The sequence below is a fragment of the Callospermophilus lateralis genome, chromosome 15, assembly GCF_048772815.1.
Source record: "Callospermophilus lateralis isolate mCalLat2 chromosome 15, mCalLat2.hap1, whole genome shotgun sequence".
Classification (NCBI taxonomy): Eukaryota; Metazoa; Chordata; class Mammalia; order Rodentia; family Sciuridae; genus Callospermophilus; species Callospermophilus lateralis.
In genome coordinates, this window is record NC_135319.1 from 65,626,559 (window position 1) to 65,645,027 (window position 18,469).

The 18,469-nt window shown below is 37.3% G+C and overlaps 1 protein-coding gene across 3 annotated transcripts in view; it reads right to left on the reverse strand.

Moving 5' to 3' along the window:
- Positions 1–18,469, reverse strand: part of Hpse2 (heparanase 2 (inactive)) — a 649,448-nt gene that overhangs the window by 143,618 nt on the left and 487,361 nt on the right. For all 3 annotated transcript variants that reach the window (XM_076834902.1, XM_076834901.1, XM_076834899.1), the window contains one exon: positions 5,790–5,883. In XM_076834902.1, the coding sequence (XP_076691017.1) occupies positions 5,790–5,883 (94 nt within the window). The remainder of the gene's footprint in view (positions 1–5,789; positions 5,884–18,469) is intronic.

The window sequence follows — 18,469 nt, forward strand, 5'->3', positions numbered from 1 at the left end:
ACATCATAAGTGACCAGAAGCAATGATGATGTTAACAAAACAATAATGGTCAGATTATGAATCACATAAATCATCCCCCTTCCCAATGCACATCCACATCAGTGATCCTCTGATCACACCCTAAGAACTGTGTAAATGAGAAGGCATCTATCCTTTAGGTGTTAACCCATGTGTCACTTCCTTTGGGAGGGCTTTCCTGACTTCACAAAGTAAGATGGACACTTCCTTTCATGGGCTCTCATAGCACCCTATGATAGGAGTCATCACATTTTATTATCATTGCTTATTTCATTAACTATTTTTCCTACTAGATCATAAAGTCTATGAGGATAAGCATCACATCAGTCTTGCTCACCATTTTATTCCCAGGGGCCAAAGAAATTCTAACAACATTATGAACAGTTGATAAATGAAGGGAAGAAAGGAAGAAGAAAAAGAGGAAGGAAAGAACTTTTCAAATATCCAGGAAGCCAACTCTAGTTTATTAAGTATTCAAAATGCAATCACATGGACAGGACTTTTGGAAATATTTCCCTTGTGACTGGGATTTCACCAACTCTTTTCTGTGCTTATTGAATTGCTGAAAATAATATCAAAAAGTGTTACTTCCTCTTCTGATTCCTCTAGGAGATGAAGACACAAATCATAGAGTCCAAATGACTTAAGCCAAAGTGGTTCTTCTTGGCTCTTACATCATTATTTTGGAGTCTGCCCAGCTTTCCACACTGTACCATCTGCACTGTGTCCTAAATATCTCACTTTCCCACCTGACTCTTCCCTTCATTGTTAGATGCTCACTGCCTTTCTTTGACTCATATCCCCATGTCCAGATGATTATCCTTAGTCTAACGGAAGGGAGACATCCAAAGGAGTGGGTTGTCCAAACATTGTCCAAACATGTCTCTGTTTGGCTTCCAAAAGTATCATGCAGATTTTCATATAACCAGATAATTTGTTCACTGCTCAGAACACTGAGAATTCTTCTCTAAGTGGCAGTCCAAATTTGGAAACCACAGATGTTTTTAGCAATTGAGTCATTGTGTTTCAGGTGCCAAAAATATCACCTATCATATTCTCCAGGGTTCAAGTAGGAGGGAAGAGAGAAAAAAAGAACAAGTAAAGGATAAAGGTACCATGAAGTTTCTTTAGTCACAGAAATTATTATTTAAAATAACTATTAGAACTGTAAGAATATCTATAACAGTTATAAGAACTAGCATTCAACAGGAATTAACAGAACAGCTTCTTGTGACCTTCTTAATCTCCCTAAGAGGGAGGGAACACAAGATTCTTAGCCTCTTAATCTTACAGAGAAAGAAAACAGACAAAAAACCCCATACAAACAAACAGGTAGATCAAGTAACTAGCCCAAGACCACACAGCTAAGTCTGTGTTCTAGCTCAGGTCATCAGACTTGAAATTCTGTTCTCTACCTCCCATTTAAACAGCTTCAGCACAGATTTATCAAACTGCTTCCTCCTCAATGGCCCGGTGGGTGGGGCCGGGATGGTCATTAAGACTTCTCTTAACTTCTATTAATAGAGAAGAAACAAAGATTCCACTTCTACTTTTGGGGTGGGGGTGTCAGGTATGCAGACATTAAAAACTTACTTGGCCCATCTCTGAGCTGGTTTGTGAGTTTTCAAGAAAAACATTGAGCCAGTCTGCCCAAGTTTTCACTTTGGGTTCCCATTCTCCAGACCTCCTCCCCAACTTCCCTACCCCAAGGATGTCAGAAACAATCAACATAATTTTTCATCAGTAAAAGCTTGGTGACCCTGCTTTGGTCCCAGCTCTTATCTCCTGAGGACAGGCACATTATGGAATGTGAGAGTGAGACTCTCATCCTGGAGGCTCTGACAACTGAGTCCAGGCTGCTGTGGCCAGTGGGGGGGTTACCTAAGGAGTCAAATCTCAGAGAATCTGTGACCCAGCAGCATTTCCCGCAGATATCCATTTAAGGTAATATCTGGCAAAAGCTTTGAAAAAGAGAATTGAGAAATTAAAACGTGTCAGGGGAATGATTTAAAGCTTGCAAATGAAACAGGGAGGATGGGACCGTGGCAGAAAGTATTTTGCAAAAATTACTGCAAAAATATTTCTGGTCCTATATGCTTTTCAAGAATCTTGCCACTTGCTCATCAAGAGGAATTTATTTCTTTTCTTGTCTGAACTTTGTGGATCTTGGCAACTCCTTTAAGGATGTGGCTGAAGTGATGTCCTGTGACCTCTGAGGTTGAGTTAGAAAAGGTCATAGAGTTACCACCTGGCCCTCTCTCTCTCTCTCTCTCTTTTTGAAATATATTCAATTTATTTCCCTACAACCCCTGAGTCTCCATTCTATTGTTGGGATAATGTAAAATTTTATCTTTACATTTTATATACATTTTCAAGGCAAAACTTACTTACATAGCATGTAGCACAAGTTACTATTTATTTTAGTTATATATATGTGTGTGTGTGTGTGTGTGTGTGTGTGTGTGTGTGTGTATACACAAACAGGGAGATCAAGTAACTAGATCAATCAATCAATAAAAGGAAAAAAAAAAAAAAATATATATATATATATATATATATATATATATATATATATATATTTATTTTTGGCCCTCTCTCTTGAACATCTGAATTTAGAACCTTGGGAGGAAGACTAAGCTACATAGAGAATTCAAATGCAAGTTCTCTGGCTGTCAGCCTTAGCTGAGGTACTAGCTGTTAGCTGGCATTACCTGCTAGATGAGTGGCCTGGCTGAGCTTTCTGGCCATTCTGATTCAACCTTTGCCTCACGCCAGCCTTCAAGTCTTCCAGCTGAGGCTTCAGACATTGTGGAGTAGAGACAAACTATTCCTGTGCTGGGAATTCCTGGCCCATGTAACCCATCGGCATAATAAATGTTTGTTTTATGCCACTAAGTTTTTAGTTAATTTGTTGCAAGCAAGAAGTAACTACAACATGAACCTTGGCTTGAGGGGATCTCTGGGCACGTTCCTTTAGTAATAGTCAAAACGTTACTTGGGCCTTCTGCTAAGCCCTCCCCTTCCAGGTGTCTTCTATAGGTCATATCTTTCAGGGGCTCCATTTTTTTTAAAAAAATTTTTATTTGTTTTAATTAGATACTTGCAATGGCACTGGGCTTTCCCACTTCAAGTTCATCAGATATGTTTTTAAAGGTCTGAATCTCAATTGTGCAGGATTTAGCCTTTTTTCTTTGGTCTTGAGGGTTCTCAGCCTCTAGATAAAGCAAGCCTTAGATAAATCAGGAGGTAAGCTTAGTCACAATTTTGGGGTTTGAATGTTCTGTAACCATTAAGGAATATGCAGTGGGGAAAGTGGGGAAAAAGAGAAGAATCTAACTCCCAGCACTTCTGACTTACTTAGGACCTAAAGCCATACTTACCTAATAACATGAGCACAGTAAAACCTTCACTCTAGCACTGTGATATCACTTCTTAATCACAACTCTTTGACTCAGAATTTTAAAAGCCAAGATAAAGGGAATTGACTATCTTGTATATTTTTGTACTCTAAACACTTAGAATAGTGCCTGAAACATGGTACATACCCAATAAATATTTGTTGAATTTAAAAAAGGACAAATTAATGAACAAATGAAAGAAAATCTTTCCCTCCTTCTAGAGAGCAATATACAATATTAGATTAGCACAGTGAGATTAGGAAGCTGCTATATTCAATAAGTTGACATTCAGTTACAGTAGGTAATATGTTTCATGTTGCTCAAAGTAAATATTAAAACTTAGAACTGGAGTTCTTTAAGGGCAGAGGCCACATTTTATTCAATTTTGTATCCCTAGCATCTGCCACTTTGCCTGGCACTTGCTAAGTGTTTAGTACATATTTTCACTAATTGAATGTCAAACAGAGACTGGTAGAAATATTTTAAATGATTTATTTCCTCTTGCTTAGTAAATGGCAGGAGGCAGTGACAAAAAAGGATGCTGGCCAATGTACGTGGTCCCAGGAGGAGTTAGACTAGAAATCAGAAGTCCTGGGGTTCTCAGCCTCTAAAATCTCATGAGAACAAGAAGACTCAAGAGACTGTTTGTAATCTAAGTGTGATATTTATTGGTGTGAATAGGAAAACAAGGTACAGACTTCCACTTTAGCTTTCAAAGGTGATTGTCTATGATTGCTTCAAATAGGATTTTCTTTCAGAGCTAATTTTAGACATGAGCTATTAATTCATTTATCCATTTATTTATTCATTCATTCCATCTTTACTGAGTTCTACCTGTTGAGATTTGTTTTATTAGCTTAAAAGACAGTGGAGCATTCATAGAATCTCCATTTCCTAAAAAATAAACTGACTGAGCAACAAAAGATATGCTATCTTATAGAGACTTGTGGAAATTATAGCGTAAAATCCTCACAAGTCAGAATTAACTAATCCAATGTATCTCAAAATGTGACCCTAGAACAACATGCATGTAGAATTACTAGACCATTATTAAAGACAGATCTTTGTGATCTCTATTTTTAGTATAGATGAGATATAGATACAAATGAGATATAGATACAAATATGAGATGTACATACAAATTCCTGAGAAGAAGAAAATAACATAGTAAACCTATTCTTCCCTTGCAAAACTCACAATTTAGAAACAAACTATTAAAATATGTATTATTAAAATAGAGAACTTTTAAAAACAATTTATAATTGCATTTAATTTTTAAAGAAGTATTAATTGGAGGGATGCAAAAAACTTTAATTTTTTTAACTTTGAAATATTTCCCATGTGGACAATTTATTTCTTAATTTTATTTTTGTTTAATTAACTTTTAATAATTGTACATACATATTTACTGTGTGCTGTGTGATATTTCAGTACATGTATAAAACCTGTACTGATTAAATTAGAGTAATTAACATTTCTATTTTTTTTATCATTGTTTTATGTTTGGAGCTTTCAAGATCCTGTCTTCATAAAACATATAACAGATTGTTATATATTATGCTCACCCCACTGTACTGTAGAACATTAGAACTTATTCTTCTTATTTAACTGTGTTTTGGTACCTGTTATGCAGCTTCCCCTATCCCCCTTCTTTTCCACTTTTCCTAACCTCTAGTAGTTATCATTCTATACTTTTCTAGTTGAAGATAAACTTTTTAACTTTTACAAATAAGAGGGAACATGCAGCCCTTTTCTCTCTGGGTCTGGCATATTTCACTTAATGTCCTTTAGTTCCATCCACTTTGCCATACATGACAGGATTTCATTATTTTTTTTATAGCTAAATGATATTCTGTTGTGTATGGAATGCTACAAAATTTCTCTATCTATTCATCTGTTGGTGGATAAATGGACACTATGTTGATTTCCTATTTTGGCTACTGTCAATAGTGCTATAATAAATAGGAAGTGCAGGTAATTTTTTGATATGCTGATCTCATTTCCTTTGGATATATACCCAAAATTGGGCTAGCTGTATCATAAGGTAGCTGTATTTCTAGTTTTTGAGGAACCTCACATTCATGTTCAAAATGTCTATACTAATTTTCATTCCCACTAGCAATGTGTAAAAATTCCCTTTTCTTCATATCCTTACCAACATTTGTTAAAAGAAAGAAGTTTCAAAACCTTGATGTAGCATGTACAAACCCTTCTGAATTTGAAAAACAATAAACAGTAATCATCAACTGTGAGAGGGAGCTCTTGCCCCTAGATTGTACTGTTCCCAAAGTGCTGAAATACAGCTCAGACCCTGTTATCTTTTCCTTGCTTTATCCCCAAACTCACTCTTCTTCCCAGGATACTTTTACTCACTTTCTGAATTTTCCTAATCTGGTCAGAGAGTGTGTCTAACAGGCGAGTTTTCAGGAAGTCCATCACCTTGACCACCCGGCCATCAATGTAGCAACTGGAATAAAAATAAAATAAGAATCAGATAAAATCTTGAGCGGGGGGGTTACAAGTGTACTTCTCTAGTCAGAAGTCTCTGTTGCTGAGGATGCTGCGGAAACAGCCCAGGCACCTACCTGGCTCTTATCCTAAAAGGTTTTGATCCGGAGTGCTTTTCAAACCAATCACAGGCTTTTTATCTTCTCTATTTCCATTTTCATTTGTAGGCTATACTGTGATATTTTTCCCAACCTTTGTCATGTGAAAGTCCCTTGCTGGCTCTGTGAGAACTGACAGGAATTCCATAATACAACTTGGATACATGAAAAAGCTGCATTTTTTCCTTTGGGAAAGTGACTTTCTACTCATCTCTTTGCCCATCCCTATCCCTACCTTAAAGTGATAAAATATGTGAAGACTTTCCAAGGAATACTCACACATATTGATAGGTTTTCAAACCTTTAAATAAAATAAACACCAAAGTAGCAATCTGACTCAGTGCAGCAAGGAGCATCTCAAACATCTCCAGCTTGCTTCCCTGGCAAAATACCTTAGTCAACCTTCTCCTACTACCTCTGGGATGAATGAATGAGTGAATAAATGAACAAGTATAGAAATAAATAATACAAATTAAAGCCCAAGAGCCCCCTTCTAAAATAGTAAACAGTTGGTACCCATTGGGTTTTTATTAGCTAAATGCTGACATGATATTGTGAACAGTTGACCAAAACAGGACTATGCAGTTTTATGGGGGCCTCCTTTGTGAGTCTCTTTTTCTGAAAACTAAACTGAGACTGGCCCAGGATATGGTGACCTTCATTACCTCAAACCTTCCCTCATCCTCATCTTTGCAAAATTGAATTGAACTGAATTGAGTCAGTTTCTAAACACTTATAATTCCTGGGTGCCTTTTATGACCCACTAGGTCTCCTTGGTTGATGACTAGTGATAGATTTTTTTTCACCTTTAATAGGAGATCCACTCATCAGTACATATTATAGAACTTTGTGAAAATTGTTTTTAATGTTAAATTCCCAAACAACATGTGGTATATTGGAATGGTTAGATTTTTAAACCTTTTTTTTTTTTTTTTTTTTTGCTAAAATAGGTGTTTGGGTAAGTCCCACTTACTGAGATCCCCTAGGCCTCCTTTACCACTTCAAGACATTTCCACAGTATTCAATGTTTAAATCATTGGTAAGAAGACCTTACACAGTTACATAGTCTCTATGGGCCTCAGTTTTCTTCTTTTCTTCTTCTTCCTCCTCTTCTTCCTTAGCTTCTTCCTGTGTGTGTGTGTGTGTGTATGTGTGTGTGTGGTGTTGGGGACTAAACCCAGAGCCTCACACATGTTAGGCAAACATTCTAACACTGAGCTACATCTGCAGCCCTTTTACATTTTTATTTTGAGATGGGGGTCTCACTAAGTTGTCATTCTTCTGCCTTAACCTCCCATAGATGAGATTATAGGTGTGCCGAATCATGCCCAACTCAGTTTTCTTAATTTTTAAAAAGGGTTAACACATCTATTTCTCTGGATCAATTGCAAATTAAGGATAAAACAAGACTAAAATACCTGGCATACAATAGATACCCAAATGCTTTTAGTTCTTTTCTACTTTTTCTAGTTTTCAGCTCACAAATATGGGGTTATAAGGAATAGAGAACTGATTAATGAGATTATGTGTAAGTATAGAGTTTTAAAAAAGTGGAAATGCTGTCCTAAAGGGTACATATTTCTAAACTTTTAATGGTTACTTAGGGACTAAAACAAACAATGATATGGTATTTCGCCTCATCCATGGTAAGCTAAGATTCAGATTCAACACACATTTATTATATGCAACGCACAGTGCCAGGCATGGCCACTTCCTTAAGATCTCTTACAACCTCTTCCTGTTAGTCTTCAATATTAGCACATTTGATTTTTTTTTAAAGTTGAGATAGATGGTGTATTACATGAAAGCTAGGCATATTGTGACAGTGTAAATTAATAATAGTTTCTGCAATACTAATTTAACACATGGTTGAAGACATGAATACTTGTTATCTATCATACAGTGAGTAGGCATATGCCAAACACTGTAATTATTCTTTTATTATTTAATGAAACATATAATTTCCTCTTTTCCTTTTGTTAGTTCCCCAGTAAATAATATTAAGGGTCAAAATTCATAATTTTTACCAGCAACACATATAGTTTAATATATATTGAGATAAAAAATGCCAGATGTAGCTTTTCAGTATGTGGGATTCCCTCACTAGTCCACCTAATACATGGCCCAATGTGCAGCTTCCTTCACTTTTTTCCACCTTTCTTTTATCACTTTTCTCAAGTACACAGACTCTAGAATTAAAAAATCCTGGCTCAATGTTTTTGCCACTTACTTATTACCTATGTGATACTGGATTTCCCTTTCTTTAAGAGGGGTTTAAAAAGAATCCAGACCTATATTATTTCCACAGGGTTACTTTACTGACCAAATAAGGAAAAATGCTGGCCACAGGGCCTGGCATATCAAAGATGAATAGCAAATAACTAAATCTCCTCTGTCAGGTTCCTTACCAATTAATGTAGCAGAAACTCAGAGAGGCAATGGGTGGGGTGTGCAGGGGAAGCCTCTCTCCAGAGAGGAGCATAATTATCCACTGTAGGATTTGAAGGAGAAAAGAACAGAGCAGGATTTCCAGCAGGTGGGAGGCAGAGGGAAGTCTATTGCCTGGTACTGTGTACTCAATGACTAATATTCGGTTTTTCTGGACCCAGAAAAAGTCCAATTTGTCCTTTATATACACCTCAGAGAAGAGCACCAATAAAAACTTTGACTTGAGGTTTTAGAGCCTATTCTTGACCTAATTTTTAACCTACCAAGCTGAATTCAATGATTCTCAGTCGGTTTTGAGCTACTCCTGAATGCTGTGAATTAGATTAACAGCAGGAAAAGCTACAGGTATGGAAACCAGTGGACAAAGTTATCTTAATAATGCAAGTAAGTAGTGATCTGGGTCTCAATAAGAGGTCACAAAAGTAGTAAAAGTGAGAGGCTATGAAGGAAGAACTCATTGCCTAGTGAGGGTGAGGGCAAGGAAAGGACTCAAGGGTATATGTTCATGAGAGAGAATGTTCTGAAGAATACAGATGCCAAGGACATGTGGCTAGTCAGTCTGGGGTACAGATTTTCAGAGGTGACAAATAGGATTCTGTTTGAGATATCAAAGATAATGCAGAATATCAAGTAGGACCAAGTAGCTGCATTTTTGAGGAGTTACACAGAAAAGTTGAGACATGAAATGTTTACCGGGAGCTCTTCTCCAGCTTATATGTAATGCATAAGCCATGGTTACAGAGGCGCTCTCCAAGCAAATAAGGGAAGTTAACAGGGGTGTCAGAGACCCTTTGAAATGCTTCTGAAGTATAGCCCAGGGGATTGCTGTCACCTTTACCCAGTTAAGGATCCCTTCCCATCACAGCATCTTAAAAAAAAAAAAATTTAAAAAATTTTTTTAGTTGTAGTTGAACACATACCTTTATTTATTTATTTTTTATGTGGTGCTGAGGATGGAACCCAGGGCCTTGCATGTGCTAGGTGAGCGCTCTACTGCTGAGCCACAACCCCAGCCCCTCATAGCATCTTTTAAATAAACTTGATCTGAGTTCAATTCACATTTGGGTGTCAAAGGAAACCTCATATTATATTGATAAGATTCAGCAACTTTTCTTTACAACTTCGTACTTACATTTATATTGTATGGAAATAGGAACTTTGGTCACCAGAATTTGGTATTGCTTTTAACAGAGGGGGATGATTTAAGCATTGAGTATGCATCTAATAAATTCCTAAGCCTCTTTTTTGACTCTTGAACAATTAGCTTTCTGAATTTATCCTTTGTAATGGTGAAGCTTCTAAGAAAACATTCAGTATGGGCAATCTGTGGCTATGAAAAAATTCCTTCCTGTTTCAGAGGTTTGGTTTTGATGGTGGCTCCCTGTAGTGAGGACCCAATATATCACTTAGATTTGGGCATGAAGGAGGTGAAGTAGTCTGTGGTGGCCATTTGGTAACAGATTGCTAAAATATATAATATTGGTGATTTCTTTCTTTTCTCTCTTTTTTTTTTTTGGTGGGGGAGTACAGAGGATTGAACCCAGGTCCTAGTACATGCTAGAGAAATACTCTATCACAGAGCTAAATGCCTAGTTCCAATGATGGTGATTTCTAACAAAGTCTGTGTAAAAGGAAGTAGAGCTAAATTACGACTGAACATCCAGTGATCTGGGACCAACTCTCTCTGCTTTTCTTTCTCATTAGGAAGATAAACATGATTTTCACCTTTATCTCACCAGTTTCCCCTAAGAGTTAATTAACTAATTTAGTAATGGCTACAAAGGACTCTGAAGACCAAATAAATTAGAGGGAAAAAAAAATTGGGGGGAGGAAGAGGGAAACGAATGATCAATTAGAGGTGTTCTGACAACTTCCACATAAATCCTGACAGAATGGTTTTAGAATCACCTAAACTGCTACTTTTAGGTAAATCACAGTTCTCCTTCAAGTTTTCTTGAAACTTCAGCATCTCTTACAGTCACACCACTAGTGACTAAGCTGTTCAACTAAAAGCTGAAGCCAAGAAAGGCAGTGCTGTAATAACCTTTTTGGCAACTATTACAAATGCAATAAGGTTGAAACCTTCATGCATGATCAAGTAATTTGTCTTGCTCATGACAGCAACCTTCATTTCTGTCTCCAGATTGGCAGGTTTTATCAAGCATACATCATGGAGGTGGCAAGGACAGCAGAGTATACAAAGTAAGTTTAACCACTTACCAATTTATTTACCAACTCTATTGTCCATTTGAAATTTAAATTTTATTCCTTGTATAACACACTTCATTTTGGTTTATTTGAAATAGTGCCCTTTATTTTTTATTATAAAAGAAATGAATGCTCATTGTGCACCAGTTAGAAAATAAGCACAACCACTGTCAAAATTTTCTATAAAACCTTCCAGAGCTTTCAAAGTTAATACACATAAAATTTCCTCTAATTAGCTATTTAAAAATCTATTCCAGATCCTATTTCAATTAGCATATAAACTTAAAACTGCCCCAACTGAGATATCCAAAACCATCTAGAGGGACACTGAAAGAACGAAAGGTCAAAGCATCTTACTCTTTGTTTTAATGCCATTCTGGACACTTATGGATCCTCTACCAGGTTCAGGTCTTACCTTCTTTTTGACTCTGTCAGCCAGGCTTTAACCCCAATGCCACCTTACCCACCCCCTTCCCTATCCCCTACATGCAGACTTCAGAATTGTGCTACAATTAGCCACTTATGCCCATTAGCCTCTTAAAACATTTAATGAGGGAAGTTTGTTGGCTCCAAGGGCAGCTGGTTTTGTTTACCTGGCCTTTTACTTTAAGAGGAAAAACCTTTGCCCCTTATTTTCTGACCCCTTCTTTTATTTCAGGTAATTACATTAGTGCTGGCTTCCCAATGCTTAGGAATTTCCGGACTTATTTTGCTGCCTGCTGCTTTCAAGGATGAGGGAGGGGGGGGCAGTTTGCTTAGAATTTTAACACCAAGCCTGCTGACTGGGCAGGTTATTCCATAAAAATCAGGGCTTTCCCCACTGAAGGGGGAGAAGCTTGGATAATCATTAGAACAACCCTGTTGACCTATAAAACCTATTCTGACACCTCGAAGTCCAACACTGGAGAAGGCTGATTTAAGTCTCTATAAAGCTTTATAAATTGCCCTTGCCCCTCCTCCAAAAGCATCACCCTGGGCTCCTACTGAGCACATTCTTCATGGGCCAGCTGGCCATGGGGCTTTCCTTCTTAGGCTACATTATTCTTCATTTTTTCTTCAATGGGTGAAAATTCCTACCTTGTATTGAGAACTATTTGGGCTGGAAATTTAAATGAAATGATGCAGTTACAAAGAAAGATCCTAGACAATATAGATGTGTTCTGTGACTTGCTTGAATCGCTATGTGTAAATCCATGCAGGAGTCATACAGCAGGCTAGAATGTTGGAGTTCAGGAATTTGAAAGAGTTTGTATTCTGGAAAAATGTTGTAGGCAAATGGTACAAGTAAAGGTCAGGGTTATGGGCAATCCCACATGCAAATAATGGGTACTCAAAACTGTACTTAATGAAACAATGAGTGCCTGAATGATTTAAGCCACAGGAGCCAAAGGGATGGCTCTGAAGCTCAAGTGCGGTGCTGAGGGCCCCATTCCCAATCTTCTCTCCCTCAACTCCTTGTACACTTTGGGTGCTGACCCTAAAGTCCAGATTGTTTCTCCTCACGTATCCAGGGTTGTGTCTGAAGAGAGGCTATGTCTTGGCAGAGGTTCAAACAGCTGGACCTTGATCCCAACAGTACTGAGGAGAGCTGTACAGGAAGTTGAGAACAGAACAGGGTGGGGAAGTCCTGTCATGGGAGTGGGCGCTGAGGAGGGCACCTCTGGGGTTTTTCAGTGTAGCAGCAGGTAATGGCACCAGAGTTGCAGACAGGAGCAGATCATATGTTTTGGGTCTAAAACACAATTTGTGGGGTCCTTTTTCTTTTTTTTTTTTTTTATTGGTTGTTCAAATCATTACAAAGCTCTTGACATATCATATTTCATACATTAGATTCAAGTGGGTTATGAACTCCCACTTTTACTTGTGGGGTCCTTTTTAAGAAGAGATAAGATGTACAGAATACAAACTTAGGCTTAAAAGTAAATATTTACATAGAATGACAAAATAAATCAACAAACTCCCTGAAACTTAAAGAATCAAATCTCTTCTTTCTGGGAGCCCTTTAGGTAACTTACCAGAAATATGTACATAGAAATGCTTCCTGATAGCAATCTCTCCCCCCACCCTAGAATAGTCTATAATTCTTAGCAACTGCCAGCACTCAGGAATCAAAGCAAGAGAGGTGCCTGAAGCTTAATTCATTAACTTTCTGGTAAATTTAACTGTGGGGTATCAATAATAGGAATAACAGGGTTCTACGTTGCCAGAATCCAACCATCTATGTGTAGTACTTTTTTAAAAATTCAGTGTTGAAAAACCAGCCTCTATCTCAGAGCAAAGCCTGTCCAAGGAAGGGACATACCTTTGTCCTTGGAAAAACCCACAGAGCACTCCTAAGCACATTTCCACCCTGCTAAGTTGTTTATCTACAAATAACAGGAAAGATCTGCTGCGCCAGGTGTCCCTGACTCAGTCAGTCTAGGTGGGGATCCATAGCAGCCCCCTAGCAGCCACCAATCAGCATGAGACAGGGAAATACCTGGGATGCCAGATAACCCTCCCAGTGGTTTATGGTGGTTGATAACAAGTTGGGAAACCATGTAGTTCAGCACGTACACCCCTCTTGGCTTAAACCAATCAGTTCAAATGAATACCCCTTTTGCACTGACCAATCACCCCTACCCAACTTGTTCCCACCAGTGAATGTGCTAATCATGTTTTAGAGTTGTTATTTGATTTTCCTGAAGTGTGTGATGATTTGCTATGATGTATGTGAAGTCCCTGCCTTCTCCAAAGAATGTATAAAACTGCTGCAAACCCTGGGCTCGGGGCCTCTCAGCGTCAGCAGTTGCTGTGTGTGCGCGCGGAGGACCAAGCTAGCTCGCAATAAACACCTCTTTGCTGCTTACATCGATCTTGGGTCTCTGGTGGTCTTTGGGGGTCCCGAATTTGGGCTTAACAGTGTTTGTAAATTGATATTGTTTATACAGTTACCATCCACATCCTTTCCCTGACCTCTTTTCATATAATTGTCATTGTTTGTGGCAGAATAGCACAATTTAACTATAATTAAATTAGTGCAGTACTAACTAGAAGAACTTGGAGAGAGGAACATTTAATGTATCAAGTTTCTTTTTATTTGCTAGCTATTTTACATATAGTATCAACTCTGGCTCATAGAGATTCAGTAACCAGTAGGTAACCAGAGATAAGGTTGACGCTAAGTAACAAATACTCTAAATCCCTCCCTGCACTCTGAGCTGCCAAGTGTCTGAGCACATCTGAGCATTGTGCTTACTCTGTCCTAAAATCAAGTATAATTGCTTTTCAACTGCCTTTAGCCTTGCCTATTTCAACCATCTTGACCCCTAAACAATATTGGACTAAATTCAAATTTCTCAAGAAAGCAGAACAATTTTAACACAATAAAAGCAAAACCAAAACAATGACAGAATAAAAAATGTGGGGAACTTAAGTAAAGGCATGGAGGCAGTGTATCTCTACTTTTTTTTCCCCCACAAATATTGTTCAATGTATTTTAGTTATTGTTATGTGAAGAAAAGGGGGCTCTGTGGTCAAGTAAGTTTAGAAAATTCTGGGTTAAAACCAAATTAAGAAGTACTTTCTGTCCACTCATGACAGAATAGCTGGTATTGGAATTACCATCTGGCACAAACAACCAAAAACCTAAGACAAAATGTGTATATAAACTGTTGGTAAGAATTATACAGCAACCAACTGGGATTTTGAGGTTGGGGAAGCACATGAGGTTCTTCCATATTTATCTGGGCTTGCTCCCTTGACTAGGTTGGAGATAGTTTACTGACTATCAATGATTTGTGCTTCCTTTCCATGGTGTAGAGCTATTGCTAAAAAAGAAGCTTCCTGGTCTGAACCTGTATTTTTCTGCCCCTCTCACAGGCCAAAGTAATGTGAGAAGAAGTCATGTGTCCCTTCAGGGCCCAAGTTAGCTGGAGATGTGTGACATTCTCAGCAGAGATAAAGAAGCTATCACTTCTTTAACAGTGCCTCACTGTTTTGCCTGATGAATGGAAAAGTCTGAGGAGAAGCCACAAGATGGGGACTTATTTGTGAAAGCAATTCATGTTATATTAAGTACTACATAAGTATTCATTACAGCAAAATTCCATTACACTATTTTGCCAAGAGTTTATAATAAAGAGGTTTTCCTTTGAGAGGATATGGTTATTGGTATGAAAATTAAAAAGGTTAATCTGGAGAACTCACTTCTAATTCTTGTTCAAACTGAATAAGTGTCTGTCAGAGATTAGCTGAATAATAACAATATTCATTCCAATACCACACAAGAACAATTAACTGAGGGGAAAGATCATTCTTATTCTACAAAGAGACAAACTGAGCCTTGGTAAAAACACACTGACCAGGTGATTACCAATGACCAAAGAGGACATGAGATCCAGAATGTTGGAAGGGAGGTCAATTAATAAAGGTCACATACCAGTACAGATTTTTGACTCTACATCTAGTAGTCTCTACTAGGCTTCTAAATACCTCAGTTTTTACTCTCAGGACATCTCCTGTTTGAGGTAGATTTATTGAGACATTGTGGTTGTTTCAGTTTCTCAGTGAGGACATAAATCACATGTGCTAACCTGCATGCATCATATATGCAGGAAAACCAGAGGTTCATTCTGCATTCTGATGCTTATATCTAGACACTCAGTATTCATAAAGGCACAACCCGCCCCCCTTTTCTAGCTATACTCACCAACACCCTGCATATTTTAGTTCCTGCACATAACTTTTTCCCCAAGAAAACTCAAGGTTATACAGCTATACCTTCTTGATGGATGCTCATTATGTGGAATATTGAATCAAAAGAAAATCTTATATAAATATTATTTCATTACAATTTCCACTTCTCTGCTTTTAAAGAAAACCTAGCTCTCACTATATGAAACCTTTTAAGGAACAATTTGCTATGAATATATGTGTATATCACACATGCATGTGCTTATACACATGCTAAGAGAGAGAGGGACTGAAAGAGTGAGAGATTCATTTACCAGTTAGGTTTCAAGACTAGGATAAATATAAAGTTGGGTTTTATGTTGTATGGAATGTGAATTGACCTGGAATGTGAATGGACCTTCAAAGAAACCATTTCTGGTAAGATAGCTAGAATTTTATATTTCAGAATTTGTAATTTTGTGTTAATTTGAGAATCATTAATATTATAAAATAAATTACATTTTCCTTTAGATTAATTGCTGTACTCTTTTAACTTATGATTTAAAATAGAATAACTTCATGATCCTGTAACAAAAATATATATGCATTTTGAAACTTTACCATATAACAAAAAATACAAAGTTTAATAATCACACCAATATGCTTTTACCAACACTTAGTAAAACCATGACAGACATCTGTTTGTATAAATACATATAGCTATATATACACACTTATATATGCACAATGAAAAGATATAAATAATTTTAGAACAATGTAATGATACCATAGATGCTGTTTTTGCAATAAAATGTAACAGTATTTGAAAATAAGAAAAGAAGTAGTTTCAAAATTAATTGATGAATATCAGATATTAGTTCCTGAAAGCATTTTTTTTTTTTTTTAGTGAAAATATTTAAAGGATGGAGTCACTAGCTTTTGGTTTAATTATATTCAACTTCAGACTATAAATTCCAACTGCCTGTTGTGAAAGATAATGGTATTATTTCCCTTTCTCTACACACTGGCAACCCACCAGTGGGTGTTAAAATTTTTGCTTCAGCCATCAAACATAATTTAGAAAACTCAAGAGAAGTAGTCCTGAGGTTGTGGCTCAGAAGTAGAGCCTCGCCTAGCACATGCGAGATCCTGGGTTCGGTCCTCAGCACTATATAAATTAAATAAAGATATTGTGTCCAACTACAACTAAAATGCCGCAGTCCGGCTGCAGCCAAATATCCGGGGGGTGACGAATGACTTGTGTACGTTGATGCAGCAGGAATGAGAGCCGTTTATTGTAGGATCTGAGCGATATTTATATATTTTATACAGCTTATCTAATTAGCATAAAATAGATACAGCAGTCAACCAATAAGGAATCTCCACACTTAATGGCTCACTTTTGTTACTTCACAAACCACTCCCTCTGGCATTTTGCCAGGCGCCATCCAGACTTGTTTACAGACTCTAACATTTCTCTGGCAAAATAACAGGTGCCAATCTGACTTGTTTACAGACCTTAACACTAAAACATAATTTTTTTTGATAAAAAGAGAAGTAGTCCATTGTGTCAATTCATCTTTTACCTTTCTGTTTTTCTTTCTTTCCATCTGATGTTCCAGGTTTCCTTCTTTTGCCATTTCCTTTCTTTTTAGAAAACTTACTTTAGTCATTCTTCTGCTAACAAGTTCCTTTAGTTTTTCTTCATCTGAAAAGTCATGATTTCTTCATCCTTACTGAAGGATATTTTCACTGGATGTAGGATTCTAGATCAACAATTCTTTTCCTTTGTCATTTAAGAGATGTTCGGTCATTTCCTTCTAGCCCATAGTTTCTTACAGAAAAGCCTGATTTTGTTTGAATTGATTTTCATCAATATTATTATTATAATTATTATTATCATTACTATTATTATTATTATTTTTTTTTGCCGATAGAGATAGTGATATTTTTCCTCTCTGTGCCCACTTGTATCTGCTTGGTAGAGTCCTTGATTTTGCCTCAATGTCTGGGGCTGTGTGAGCTTGCTCTGAGGTCTGGAATACTGTGTTTTTCTTCCTGGTTTCCCTGGTAGTACCCCTCTTGCTGTTTGTCTATAAGTTTTGAGAGCAGGCATCCTTTAATTGTTTTTGTTGTCAGAGAGAGAGAGAGCCTTTCATGATTTTTCCTTATCTTTAGTTTTCACAGGTTTGATGTGCATTGGTTTGGATTTCTTTGAATTTATCTGTTTGGGGTTTGCTCAATTACTTGAATTTATAGGTTTATATTGTTTGCCAAATTTGGAAGTTTTCAGCCATTATTTCCTGGAGGAGTACTTTTTTCAGTCTTACCCTATTTCTCCTCCTGTTCTGAGACCCCTATGATATAAATATTAGCTCCTTTTAGTCCTACATATCCCTGAGTCTGTTCATGGTTTCCCCCAGTCTACATTCTCTTTGTTGTTCAGATGAATGATTTCTGTTATTTGATCTTCAAGTTCACTGATTTCTTTGCTCTATCTCTTCTAATCTGCCGTTGAAGCCATCCACCAAGTTTTCTATTTCACTTTTTGTGTTTTTCAGTACTAAAAATTTAAATTTCCATTTGGTTCTTTATATCTGTTATTTCTTTGTTGAGACTTCCTACTTCTTTGCAGAGTCTTCCTATTTTTTAATTTGTTTTATGAGTATTTGTAGTTGCCATTAAAATATTTTTATGATGACTGTTTTGAAATCTTCAGGTAACATGAACATATTTCTTTTCTCAATATTGGCATATATTGATTGTCTTTTCTCACATTAGTTTATATTTTTCTGGTTCTTAGTATGACAAATGATTTCTAGATAACACCTGGACATTTCAGGTATTATGCTATGAGTCTGAAGATCTTGTGACATCTTCTGTTTCAGCTGGCCTCCTCTGATACTACTCTGGCAGGTCAAGAAGAGAGACTGCCTCCAGGTTCCCAATTGGCCTCCACTGACACTCAGGGGTCTGGAAACCTCATTACTGGTGGATGGGCATGAGAGTTGCAGCTTCCTACTAGGCCCTCACTGTCTCGTTACTGCTCCCCACCTGCCTTCCACTGTCACAGGGAAGAGGCCAGGGAATGACCTCATTCCCACTGTGATAATGAGAGTCCTGATTTTCTATTAGGCC